At 33.3% G+C, this 14555-nt stretch overlaps 2 protein-coding genes across 2 annotated transcripts in view; both read right to left on the reverse strand.

Moving 5' to 3' along the window:
* The window catches only part of LOC109723719 (thioredoxin-like 1-1, chloroplastic), a 2524-nt gene extending 1963 nt beyond the window's left edge, over nucleotides 1-561 (reverse strand). Inside the window, exon 1 of the mRNA XM_020252183.1 lies at nucleotides 211-561. Coding sequence (XP_020107772.1) covers nucleotides 211-444 — 234 coding nt within the window. The 5' untranslated portion in view covers nucleotides 445-561. The remainder of the gene's footprint in view (nucleotides 1-210) is intronic.
* On the reverse strand, nucleotides 12498-14287 carry LOC109723757 (NAC domain-containing protein 92-like). The gene is made up of 3 exons (XM_020252234.1): nucleotides 13853-14287; nucleotides 13440-13714; nucleotides 12498-13328 (listed from the first exon to the last, which is right to left on the reverse strand). The coding sequence occupies exons 1-3, from the start codon at nucleotides 14010-14012 to the stop codon at nucleotides 12756-12758; spliced, it is 1008 nt and encodes a 335-aa protein (XP_020107823.1). The 5' UTR covers nucleotides 14013-14287; the 3' UTR covers nucleotides 12498-12755.

Consider the following 14555-nt stretch of genomic DNA (forward strand, 5'->3'; position numbering starts at 1 on the left):
GCATAAATATATGTAAGTCGAGTGAGGGATTTTATTAAACTCAGTCACAATTCTATTAAATTTAACAACTTTGAGCAATTATAATCAAATAAAAACTGCATGTAGTCACAATTAATCATCTCACATAACCATTAAAACAAAGGAACCCTAAATCGATCGAAAGAACTAAACAAATTAACCCAAATTAACGCCCAAAAAAAACCAAAGTACCTTCGCATGCGGCGAATCGAGATTCCTCCTCATGGGTAACGTTGCCGGAGCTTCCGACACCAATCTCCCCCGTTGAAAACCCACAATTTGCGAAGAACCCCTCTCATCCTCCACCGTAACAGAGGAGCCCCGAGGGAATCGCGCGCAGGGTGGGCTCTTTTTAGGGTTAGAAAACGACACATAACGATGCCCACGTGGTAATACGAGGGTTTCCCTCGCCAAAGCCTCCGCCATGGATCCCACAATCCAAGCTTTTTCCCTTGAAAATGATCAAAAAAATCGAAAACGATGGCGCACTAGCGAGAGAGGACTAAGAAGAGGAAAGGCGACAGGTTTGAGAGGGGAATGTATATGTCGAACCGGAAAAAGGAAAATGGGCGAAACGGGAAACGGCGCCGTAACGGATTTTGACAAACCTTATCACGCGTGGATGAGGCAAAATTGTATCGAACCCCCTCAACTATATGGAATTTTGTATTAGACTCCTAAACAGGTATTTTTCTCATTAATAAACTTACATATAGAGAAGGTGTAGATGAAATAAATCAAGGTTGAAGGGTAAATTTGTTAAAGGTGATGTAGTGTAGAGAAATGTTTTAGTTTAGGGGCCTCGACGCGATTTAACGGATAGGGATGAAAAAATCCCGCTTGTTTCGCTCCGTTCCGTTACTGAACACTGTAAGAACGAATCACGACCGTCCATCTCTCGATCGCAACTCTCTCTTCCGTCCAGATTCAGATATTTCTATTAGTGGATAAATGTTGGGTAAAAATAGAAATTAAATTTTGTAAGAATTAGGCTAATTATTTATTTATTTATTTTAGCCACGACTATGGATAAATCACGGATATTTCGGGGTTGTGAAATTTATCAACAAATAAAATGATTGTCATGTTTTTTTAATGTAAAAATTTATTAATTCTAGTGCAGTTAGTTAATAACTTGACGATTAATATTTAAGATCTAAATTCAAATTTTATTGTTAATTTTTAATTATTAATCAACTGTTAATTTTTTACTTTTTTAACTAAATAAAAAAATAATAAAAATTCTAAATTTAAAAAATATTGATAAAAACATGTTGAGGGGGACCGGATCTGATATATATATTTACCAAATCTATCACATAAGGATAAGGTAAAAATTTCTTCTTTTTTTTTTTTTTACTCCGCAGGGGTTAGATCACAACCGTCCATCATTCTCCAAATCAAATTAGATATTTCTAAAAGATGCTGAGTTACTCTAAAAAAACTAAAGCTTATTTTGGTATTGAGGTCTAGTTATCTGACATTATTAGATAAAATAGAGTTAGGATAAAAACATATAGAGATATAATTTTGCGTTCTCCGGTGAAACAGAAAAAAATATATTATAACCTACTCATGGCGATGTGCTGAATGTAATATTATGTACGAATATAAATAGAATATTTTTCATCATACTTTCTTACTGTATATAGTGCAATCTCAAATGAAGCTTAATTTTAATTTTTTAAGTTTTTTGTTTTTATTTACAATGAGCATAGTAGATAAGGCATGAATATCTTGGAATTTTTGAGTTTTATCCACTGCGGATAAAGTGGCGGTAAGATTATCAGAATTCATTGGAAAGGATAAGGTGGGATAAATGTGGATAGAATAAAAGGTGTTGATGCCAAAAATATTAGGCGGGTGAGGCGTAATTTCTACTATCATAGTTACAGCACTTCTCTACTACTAAAACCGACCAATAATGTGGGCTAAAAAGACATCACATAAATAGTAACTTCGAAGTCTGTAATAGGGGTCTTTTCTCCGAGAATAGAAGATCACCTTTATTTTCTCTATAATTTTCTCGTATTTTTTAGGGGTAGTCTACTTGTAATTCTTTACTTTCCTACACTTACTGCTTTTCTCTAGGAGTAGAATCTTAGCTAGATCAACCGAGTCCGTATGCCCTCAGGCACATTCGACCTTTGTACTGTTTCCACAAGTTACATTCAATATATATAATGGCATTCGACTCTTTCAGCTGATCAGTCAGTGTGTATTCCATCTGTTCGGCTTTTCTGCTGACCCAAGTCTTTGTGCAGTCCGTACATTTGGCTCATCCAGCCGAACTGATTCTACAGTAGAGCTTTTCGAACTCGGCTGATCTGATCCCTTGTTAGCCGAATCGCTTGATCTAGTCGAAGGGCGCAAACTTCGAGAGTCACTAAGCTTAGCCGTCCTGCATCTCGATACGCTTTCCGAGGAAAATTTTTGACCAGATCAAAGAAAGGCGAAAAAGAGTTATATATTTCAAATTTTTATAATAAAAAAAATTAGTTTGTACTAAAAAAAATTACAAATCACCTTCTTCATATATGAAGAGAGAAAAAATTCAAGAAAAAGGAAAAAAAAAAAAGAAAAAGACTCCCTCTCCTTTCTCCCACGACTAGCCCCACCCACACTGGGCCCACACACCCGCGCACGTGCCCGTTCGCGCCCACGCCTCCGCCCGTCGCTGCCACGTGGATCCGATCTGAGGATTCATATATTTCATATATTTATATAGATATAAATATAGATTTTACTATGGTATGAAATATTTTAATTAATTTACACACACTCTGCCAGAAACCTTTTGTTTATTTAAGAGCAAGTTAGTATATTATCCGATTCGTTAGTTTTAAAATGAACGTAACTAAAAATGAGAAATAATTAAAGCTTAAATTTGGAATATCGGCACCGACCCTTAAATCCTCATCCACTTACGCTAGAGACGAAGGTAGGCTGACCCGAATCATTACGGGCTTAAAGCCCAACAACATCAACCCGGCATCAAGCGTCGTTTAGTGGGCTGACCCAAATCATTACGGGCTGAAGCCCAACAACATCCAACCCATCGTCAAGTGTACGTTAGTGGGCCATTTATGCTACAATGGGCTAAAATTAGTTTGCCCAATGCGGCCCATTTAATTAAAAGCACACCATGAATTTTTCGTAGATTGATTATCATTTTACTATACCACAAATTTGACAATTTTTTTTTAAAAAAAGTAATACTCCAACCATCCAATTCCATCGCACAATTAAAAATTTATTAAATCAAAATATATAATTTGAATGTTGGAACCCCACTACTACCACAAATTTATTGAAGTGTGGATAATATTAAAAATTAGGATGAGGAACCACCCCTCCCAAACTAACAAGTTCATAAGCATGTTTGTTTGTTTAATATTCTCCCTCTTCCTAGACTAAGTAGTTAATCATGATTTATACACTTTTTGTTTTTTTATGTGATGATGATGATTATAAACTAGAAACACCACGGAAAAAAAAAATGCCACGTACACTTCCCTATTGATCACAAGCATATGCTAGGGCCTATTTTTGCCAGGTAAATTGGTACATTCATGAAGCCACCAAAGGAGTGACAAGGGACTTCGAGTTTGAGTGCCTTCTATGAACTCCTCTTGTCCATCTCGAAGGGCGACAGGGACTTCTGCGAAAGTGTTGTTTGAATAGATTTATTTGACAAAATATTAATATGTTTTAAACTAAATCTACCCAATCAAAGTTCTAAGAAGTCAGGTCGATAGAAACTATCCAGTTTCTCACGTGGATGATAGGGATTATACGTGGATTGAATTATATATGAGAAATAATCTTAACAAAACACTAATTCTATCTTCTTGCCTTAATCAGAAAGTTTTTAGACTATTGTTAGTTTAACGTCTAATTATCTGTTTTCATTGTAGGAAAGTTATTTCAAAAGTGGCCAGTAGCCAAAAAACAAAAAAAGGACTATGCTCTCAATAGATGTATGAGTGTTCAAAACAAATTAAAATTTTACAAAGAAACAAAAACGGGGAGTCCCACTGTTTGTACCTCATTAAATGCTCTTAGACTATTTGCATACGAACTACAAGTATTATAATACGCAAAAACAAACAAACAAATAAATAAATAAATAAGATACAATGTGACACTCAGCTAATTACACGTTGCAACTCAAATATTAAGCCACACACACATATACACATTATATGAATAAATAAGTACATATATACACACATATAAATAATTAAATAAATAAATATTGAGTGTTAAAAACAAATTAAAATTTTACAAAGAAACAAAAAAGGGGCATCACGCAGTTTGTATCTCATTAAATGTTCTCAGACTACTTGCATACGAACTACACGTATCTTGATACGCCAAAAAAAAAAGAAAAAAAGAAAAAGATACAATGTGGCACTCAGCTAGTTACACGTTGCCACTCAATATATATATATATATATATATATAGAGAGAGAGAGAGAGAGAGAGAGAGAGAGATGGACTAAAATACTATTAATTGTATTTGTTCCTTTTTGCTATCAATATTTAGCTTTTTGATCAATTATATATATAGGCTATGACTACTATACTCTTATGAGTAGATAACTCTTTATACTTATAAATTTTCAGCCGTTAAATAAAAAAATGTTTGGTTAGAATAATAGTGATTCTTTTGGATTGAGTGGGTGGTTGGTTGAATAATATGATCTAACGAATGAAAATGATCAAAAGAATATATCTAACGACCGAAAATTTATGAATATAAAGAGACCTATACTCATAAAAGTATAGTAGCCGAACTATATATATATATATATATAGAGAGAGAGAGAGAGAGAGAGTTTGACTGGGCTACTATCGGTAGTAAACTGTTCGGTTTACTACCGATTTGTTTTTGATGATAGAGCTTCCAAATTGACGATCGGCACTGTTGAACATGATTTAAACCATTTAAATTATCTAGAAATCAAATTTCATGATTTTTTGGCATCACTAGCTGAACGATCAAAGGGTCACAAAATCTATAATTTTAATGGCCGATATGATGCGTTTGCTCATTTAACGGTATAGAAGAGTTCAAATCAACTAAATTTTTGTTAGAAAATTTTTTAAACTATTTAAAATAAGATATAGACTCTAGATCTCAAATATAAAAATTGTATCATCACTTTTTGAAGGATATTCATTTCCAGTCATTCATTTTTCTGTTTACTTGATGGACAAGAGGACAATATCGAAAATGTGTGAAATTTGATTTCCAGATAGTTTAAATAGTTTAGATCATGTTTAACGGTGCCGATCATCAATTTGGAAGCTCTATCATCGAAAACAAATGGGTAATAAATCTAGCCGTTTACTACCGATAGTATTCTAGCAAAACTCTACACACACACACACACACACACACACACACACACACACACACACACACGTCTCCTGCACTTTCAAAAGTACGGTGTTTTATAATTTTTTGACATCATTTATCAAGTGATCAAAGGGTTTCAAAATAATTATTTTAATGATCGATATGACACGTTTGTATGTTCAACTATATAGAAGAATCCAAATTACAATAAATTTTAATAGAAAATTTTATTTAACATCAATAACAAGAATAATACTTCCAATTTGAAATTTAAATTTTTTATTACTATTTTTTATAAAATTTTTATTTTCAGTCGTTCATGTTAAGACTGCTTGTTCGTTTACTGGACGAACGAAATCAAAAAATTACAAAATTTTATTTTTAAATAATTCTAATGTCATAAATCATGTCTAATAGAGCTAATCTAATAAAGCTAATCGTTGAATCAAGTGTTCTATCGTCGAAAATAACTTATAAATACGGAGGTCTCTGTGTGTATGTGTGTATATATATACACTTAAAATCCCCTACATTGCCCCGTACAATATATTTATGTAGCATCATAAGTGAAGTGGACCTAATTTCCTTGTGTCATTAGTCTTTTTTTTGGAAGAGACCACATGTGTCATTATGTTAGATGTCTAATGAGAGAAAACAAAGGGAGCCAATGATTGAGCATTTGATGTGTTGTCACATATAGATTCTTTTAATTAAACTTTGAGATATTAAAGGTATGCTTCATCAAAATTAGAATCAAATTTTGAATAGAAAACAATAAAAACCGAAATAATGAAATCTTATAATTTGCTTGATTCACAATAACAAGAATAGAAATCAGAATCAACCTATTATAACTATTTAGTTGAGGAAAGTTCAATTGCCTATAAGAATATTTAAATGGAATTCATAATTCAAAAATATAAAATGAAATTTAACAATTAAAATATAAAATTTAAATCTAAACTTCCAAATCAAACTTGTGAACTGAATTTAAAACTTTGATACAAATTTCGATTCATAGATTGAATATACAATTTGATTTAAACTACCGTACAAATTTGAATGAGATATTCAATTCACAATGTAAATTCATATTAAAATTAAAATTTTAATCAAACCTTAAATCCACTGCCTAAATCCATAATCAAAGTTAGAATCCAAAATTAGCAATTTAAAACTAAATTAAATCTACAAATCAAACTTAAGTTCAAACTCAAAATTTAGAAGTAGAATTAAATTCAAATACCAGACTTATATTAAAATTTAAGAGACTAAAACTTAAATTTTAAATTCATGTTCAAATTTAAATTTAAATTTATAATGTACCAATAAATTTAAATTTAGATTTAGATTTGAATTTAAATTTTTATTGGTGGGAAATAAAAAATTTCAATTCCTCCTGAAACCGAAGTTAACTCCCACTATATATGCACTACAACAAATTATGTCTTAAACGGCATTTTTTAGATGACGTTTTATTTTAATGTCTTCACTATTTAACATATGCCGACATCATAATTAAACGTCACTAATAAACATATTTTTATCAAATACTGATAAAAATTTTTCGAAGCTATATTAAGGCGTTGATATATTTATCCCGACATGTTTACTTAAAGGCTCTTTGCTCGACGCTTTTACAAGTATCGGGGTTATTCTTGACGACGCTTTAAAATACCGTTAGTTATTATTTAAAGTGTTTTTAAATATAAGATTTGTTTTTTTTTTTTTTTTGAGAGAGATAGGTAGAACGCTACCCGTTTCGTTTATTTCATTCAGAAATAAACTTAACTAGAAATGTGGATCAACTAGGATTCGAACTTAGGTCTCGAGTACCAACCACCAAGCCTTTGCCACTTGCTCTAGGGACAGACGGTAATATAAAATTTGTTGTAGTATCATTTTAGATGATTCGATTCTCCAAAATTGGAATCACAATGCCAGTGCTTTAAACCAAATTAACGCTAACAATTAAGATGACTCATTCCAATTTCTTTTCCAAGTCTCAAATCTTTCTAATCAAACATGCCATAAAATTGAATGTTTGTTAGATTCAATGTTATTTAATTTTAAATAAATCATACAAATATATATATATATATATATATATATATATATAATGAAAGGCGTCGACAAGCATGATGAAAATCTAGGGTGTAATTGATGCTAACATTTTGTTTAGTAAATAACTTTTATTTACTCAAGAGCCTTTGGAATTGATAGAAAGGAAAATGAATCATCTTACTGTACTACTGATGAAATGCGTTACGCATGGTGCTATAGAAATTCTAATCTTGCTAATAAAATCCTCTTATATGTACATCATATATGTTGCTGCTAGATAACATTTTTAAAAAAGCAATTACAGATTCCTAATAAAGATTTATTGTGGGTTTCTAGACGAGGGTGAATTCACTTATTAAGTAACGATCTGATCGCACTGGTTGTTGCTTTCAAGTTCATATCCTATACTATAGCCTATGCATTTTTAGGATTAAGACTAGAGCTAGAATAAGCACAAATCAAATCCATCAAAGAATCTAAATTTAATAATAACAATGGGACAATTAATGATGATTAATATAGCTAGGGCTAGGGAATCCTAAAGTGACTCACATTCTTTTCAATAGACATATATATAATATATTGATTAGAAGGGGTCACTTTAAGAACCTCACCAAACCATGTTAATTTGGGAGAAAGATCCAAAAGGTGAAATCACATACAGTGATTAAAAATATTAAATCATATCCATAGTTTAGGCTAACCTTTTGTCCTTTCCAACCCTAATGGCCCCTTTTAATTAAGTGGTCCAAATTAATTAAGGAGGGCCCATTTGTATGTTGATGGAGAGGTAACACATCTCACATGCTTTAGGGATAAATTAGTTAGTGAGGCATAAAAGAAATAATAGTGTAGAGACCCGCGCGATGCAGTGGGTAGATAATATAAACAAAAATTAAAAATTTTAATAAAACTTATATTTAAAGCTTATTGATATATAGAAAGCTATACCGTAAATTCAACTGTTAAAACAATAAAATTATAGTTAGAACCCACTCATTGATAGAATATTAATATGCTTCATATAATTAAATGTTGCATCTAATTAGAGGGGTGGGGAGGTGAAGGGTTGAACGTTGAGAATGAAAGATAACATGCCTCGTGGTAAAAAATATTGTGGCTTCATATAGGTTTATAGATATAGATAACTATGCCCCAATAGTAAGGAGGCTTAATAATTGTGTGGGATTGTTATCATCAACTAATTATGTAAGTGGATTATATCTATCCCTTGGCCCCATTATATCCACCTCATTTCAACATCAATTTGCTATTTTCTATGCAAAAGTATGTGGAAGCTGCCCCCACCTCCTTGGCCTTGTTTTTTTTTTGGGTCCTTTTCTAATCTATAAAAAGGAACCTTTTCTTTTTTCTATAGGACCCATTTTCTCTCTTTTTGATCAAGGTTAAAGGTATAAATAGTCCTTATGCTATTCCATTTGTAGTTTATTCTCCTTATTTTTCATGTAAACATTTTAATCCCTGACTTATAAAAAATCAATTTATTTATAAAATAGAAAACTTAGATTTTGTTTGGCATCATTGTCTTTTTCTTTTATATATTAATTATGTTATAATTAATTGTCTTATAATGCATCTCATCAAGCAATGAATGAAAACTTTAATAATAATAAAGGCAAAAAAAATTGCTTTTAAGCTATTTATACTTACCGCTGAATAAATACTTTGAACGTACGTAAGGATTGTAATTACTCAATGTTCTCTCCTACATTATTCCACATAAATATTTTGATTTTTTTAAAAAAAGGCATTGTTTGTTGCCAAATGCGAGTTTAAATGATTTGCTTATTTTAACAAAAATCTATTGTTTTTCAATAAGCAAGGACTAAATGTTAGATAATAAAAAAAAACTAAACCATTTAAATTTAAAAAAAAGTCCAAATTATCGATGGGAGATGGTACATAGAACAATCCATACGTTTTATTTTTTTATTATTATTATTATTTTATGGACCACTAGTCCATACCTTGAGGAGTACTTTTGAATTGGGAGTGTGAACCAACCAATAGGAGCGGGGGAGAAGGGGGAGGTGGGGCCCACAGAGGTCGTTGCCCACGCGTTCGCGCGGGATGGTGACGTGGCGGTCGCGACGAGGACGTTGAAAAACCCCCTGGTGTCGTGTGTGGCTGTTCGAGTCGAGGGTGACGTCACTCCGGGCCCCACGTGACGTAACACATGCTAAACGGGTTAGCTGGAGCCGGAAAGGGACTTTGGGTTCGAGCCGGATTGGCTTCGGCTTGGTGCCCTGGCTCGAGCCCACGAGCCCAACAAAATATCGGACACGTCGCTTCTCTTTGATAGGAGAAAATAGTGTGTGAAAAATGTCAAACGAGCATTTTTAAAAAAATAATTTGAATAATTTAATTATTCTTCCATAAAAAATGTTTATAAAGTATCATTTCCCTCAATTCTGTCATTGTGACTTTATTCAATATATTTCTTTCTCTTTACTCACAAAATATGTGGTATTTCTCAAATTATTTTTTTGAAATATAATTAATCATCCTATAGATAAAATTTACTATTCTACTAATGCATAAATGTCAAGGCATATTAGAAAGTAAAAAATCAAACTCGTGACGTTCAATGGCACAAGTCTTTATATTGAATCAGTAATGCCAAAAACTTTTAAGAAATAAAAAATTTTAAACTCTTAATTTTCAATCACATAATTAAGAAAACTTCATAAGAAATAAGTTATCATTAGACAAATTATTCTGACGTCCAAAATGGCATAATTTAAAATTTTAAAGTTTGGTATGTTTTGAGATTAGTTCTCTTCATTTTTCGACCTATTTTCGAAATGTTAGCGGTTGGTAATTGAAGAAATTGAAAGGCCAAAAACTTCAAATCTTATTTAAAGACTAGATAGATTTTCTTGAATCAACTCGATCCTTCAAATCATTATAATCCATCATTACTTGATAGAGTTCGCAATGATGAATCCTCACAAAGTTGCAAAACAACAAGCAAATTTAACCTCTTCGGGCCTCCCTATCATGGCCTTTTCAATCAAAATCACAAGGGCTTAAAAAAGAAGCGATTTGGCAAAAAATAAAAAGGAAAATTGAAATCAAAAGGAAATAAAGATAAAGTATCTTTATCGAAGTTAGTTGATCTCTAGCTAAGAAGAGGATATATATGTACATATATATACACATCGTCTTCATATTATCATCATTAAATCTTCAAATATTTCCAATTGAAATATATATGTGAAGCATGATAAAATAAGATAGAACTCAAGATTACAGCCCACTATTTTTTTATCCCCTATTATTAGGTAGGAAATGGAACCTTCTTTTTGTAACATGAGCTATGCATGAGTACAAACTCTTATCTTAGAAGATAAAAAAAAAAAGCTAATTTTAGACTTTTAGCACAAATATATATATATATATATATATACATCGAGAACTAGGCTAATATATTATCAATAGCACCAAACAATCGGTGCTATAACTGGACTCTATATATTGAAGAGCAGAGTAAATTTAGTGAAAAATCGAAGATACTATGGGCCCAATGTTGGATTGATTTTTCATTCTACCGTTATGGAACTACTATGTATTTATATATAATTAGAAAAATTATGGACATGCCAATTGTCTAACTAATTAGCCAAGTATATATGTTCACTCCACTAGCATTAAAAAAAATATATATAGTTTTTAATGTTCTTAAAAAAATATTAATGGATAGATCAGTCACACAATTAGAAATTAAAATAAAACCAGAGTCTCTCAGCAATGTGAAGTGGGGGTGATAAGTTTGCACACAACACATGCATGTAGCTGTACTTAGTATTCTCCGGGAATAATTAATTTACGAGTGAGTACTAACGAAGTTTCTAAGATAGTGTCACGAAATATTAAAGTACAAAACTTCAAAACAGCTCAGATACAGCTAAAGAGATAAACCATTTTGAAATAAACCCTATATGAGTTTATCATTTTCTTCGATTAGCACCTTCTTAACTTTAGTTAATTATAATGATTTAAATTATTTTCTAAAATTAAAATGATTACTCGTTAACTGTTCTGCTTGCCAACGGTGCTCAATTGCTTTTTAAAAAAAAAAAAATTGCACATTAGCTTTTATCGCATTTTCAATTGTATTCATAAACTAATTAAAAAAAATTCACATTATGCTTGCTAATGCATAAACTAATTAAACAATTTGAGTAATATATATTTTGGGACACTATATAGCAATATGGCCTATATAGTTGATGGATTAATGCTATGTAAAATTTCCAAACCCCTACTAAAGGTAACCAAAGCACGTGAGAAGGAGAGGGTGCAATTCGAGAAGGCATATTCGTTCACGCAAGTGGGAATATTCTTTTCTCTCTCTCTCTCTCTCTCTTTCTCGGCTCATTTTGATGCATGAAATGAGCCACCTATGGAGGGGAAAAAAAATAAAAGGCTTTTGCTTCGAGAGAAAAGCAAGCTAATAAGCCAAGCAAATCACATGAATATAACACCTCCTCTCTGTCTCTCTCTCTCTCTCTCTCTCTCTTCTTATTTTTAACAAAACACCTTAGTACAATTCCTAAGTTGGTTAGGGTGTCTTTTCTCACTCTAGGGAAACCCACCCACTTGAAATAAAAAGGGAAATAAATGGGTGTTTCTAATTAACTTTCTATAATAAGATAAGATAGGGATAGTGCAATTTGATTTGAGCATGGACCATGTGGGCACATTTGGGGTTACATAATTTGGGTCATGAGGACTACATATGTGTATGTATGTGTAGTGGTCTTCTTGCTTGGTAGGCATCAAATTAGATTTCATGAGAGGGACATTAATCCATACATTCCACTAGATTCATAAATTTGAAGAGAGTTTGAGAAAACCCACCTTGTTAAATTTTGGAAAGTGTTAAGGATTCTTGATATATAGAGTATATAAGTGCATTGTTCAATGTATAGAGATAAGTTTGGACTCTCCATTTATGTAAATATAAATAAATCAAAACCATAAATATATACATATATATGATTCATTAATTCCACTGAGATTTCACTTTACAATCAACAAACATGGGTCATGAGTTATAATTAAACAAAAAATTAAAAATATAATTTACACTAGTTCTCACACCTTTTATATATCTCTGTCCTAAATATATATTTATGCTAGGGCAATCACAAATTTTTAGAAACAATACCGAGAAAAAAACAAGGCACTTCTCAGCGTCTGAACAATTAGACATGAGAGGCCATGGTGCAAGGTCACAGCATCAACTAATAAATCAAACTCGATCCACTATATATATATGATCTCAATATTTCCACATGCCATCGAAGGGAGGAGGGTCGTCGAGGTCGCCGTAGGGCGTCGTCGTCGTTGAGAACACCGGAGCGATCTTCGGGTTCCGGTCGGCGCTCGCTGCGGTGACCGACGTCGCCGACTGGCGCGACTGCTGCTCGGCCTTGCAGTGCCGCCTGATGGCCGCTGCCGACGTGTCGTTGGCGGCGGCCAGAGCGCGGACCATCTCCGCCTCTTCGTGGCGGTGCAAGTACCTGGCCACGTTCGTCGGCGCGGACGGCACGAAGTAGGATCCTGGAGGGGGCATGGTAGGGTAGAACATGAGATCGTCAGGTTCGTTTTGATTCAAGTACTGGTTCGGAACGGAGATGCCGGAGTCGATTTCGTCGATGCCGAGCGCGCCGTCGCTGACGCAGTCGACGTAACCGGAGCCATTGTAGGAAGGGTCGATGAGAGGGGGCAATGTTGCTGAATCCAACAGATCGTAATTCCCAAAGGGCTCGTTGATCCTCCCAAGTCCAGGGTTTGGTGGTGTGGTCTTAACACTTAGGCTCTTATCGAAGACCCTGCACACAACCCATTCATCCTGCAATCGTATACACTATATATGTTAGCTAGCTAGCTATATAGTAATAGAAAAGAGTAAAAAGAAAAGAGATTAAGTAAAGTATATATATATATATATATAGGCACGTACCTTTGAGGATCTGTGGATGTGGGGAGGGAGTTTCCCTTCGAGCCTATATTCATGCATGACCCAGTTGGTTTTCTCTCCCTTGGGGGCTCTACCCAGGTAGAACACAAGGGTTTTTTTCATACCAACAAGGTTTTTCCCTCTATATATCTCCTTATCTTTTCCTGTGGCTTTCCAATACCCGGATTCTGTGGCCCTATTGGTTCTTGTCCCTGTTGGGTATTTTCTATCCTTGTGATAGAAAAAGTACAGCTCCTTCCCTCCCATCTTAGCCTTGCCTATATTCATTAACAAAAAACCACATCAAGAACACACCATAACAAAAAATAAAAGAAAAAAAAAGATACCAAGTTCTCAAAATTAGAACTAAAACCTCAAAAAAAAAAAAACCCAAAAAAAAGGGGGTGGGGACTTACTCGAGAGAGTCCATGGCTCACACTTGTTGAGGTCCACCTCACCAATGGCCCAAGAGGTGAAACCATGGTTCCCAATCTTGGGAGAGAGGTAGTGGGTGATGAGCTCTTCATCTGTTGGGTGGAACCTAAACCCGGGGGGTAATTGTGTGCTCTGATCCATTGATTATTTGGGGCAAACAAAAAAGACAAAAAAAAAAAAAAAAAAAAAAAAAACAAAACAACAACAACAACAAGGAGAGAGTATATATATAATAATTAATTAGAGAGCTAGAGAGTTTAGAGACCCAAGAGGGGAGAACAAGAAGGGATGGGAATTAATGGGAGAGAGTTGTGATTTCAAGGTAGGGGAGATTTAAGAAGAGAATTAAGAGGTGGTGGTGGGGGGGTTTTATATAGGCAACAAGATTCCGTGCTTGTGGAGGCTACTTCTCAGACAAGCCTCGTTGGAGGGTCCTCTACTGTTAAAAAAATTATATATATATATACATATATCCAAGTGTGTTTACTTACTCACCAATCATCTAGTAACCTTGCATCCATTTTCTATTAAAACAAATAAATACTAAAAAATAGATTTATTATTCTATGTTTTGTATGGATATTTTTACGAAACAACTTTTATAAAAAAGCTTCTTGACTTATTAATAATAGAAATTAAAATAAGAGATGAGATGGAAGGAAAATTCAGCAAGCAATTTGTGGA

The sequence above is a fragment of the Ananas comosus genome, linkage group 18 (assembly GCF_001540865.1).
Source record: "Ananas comosus cultivar F153 linkage group 18, ASM154086v1, whole genome shotgun sequence".
Lineage (NCBI taxonomy): Eukaryota > Viridiplantae > Streptophyta > Magnoliopsida > Poales > Bromeliaceae > Ananas > Ananas comosus.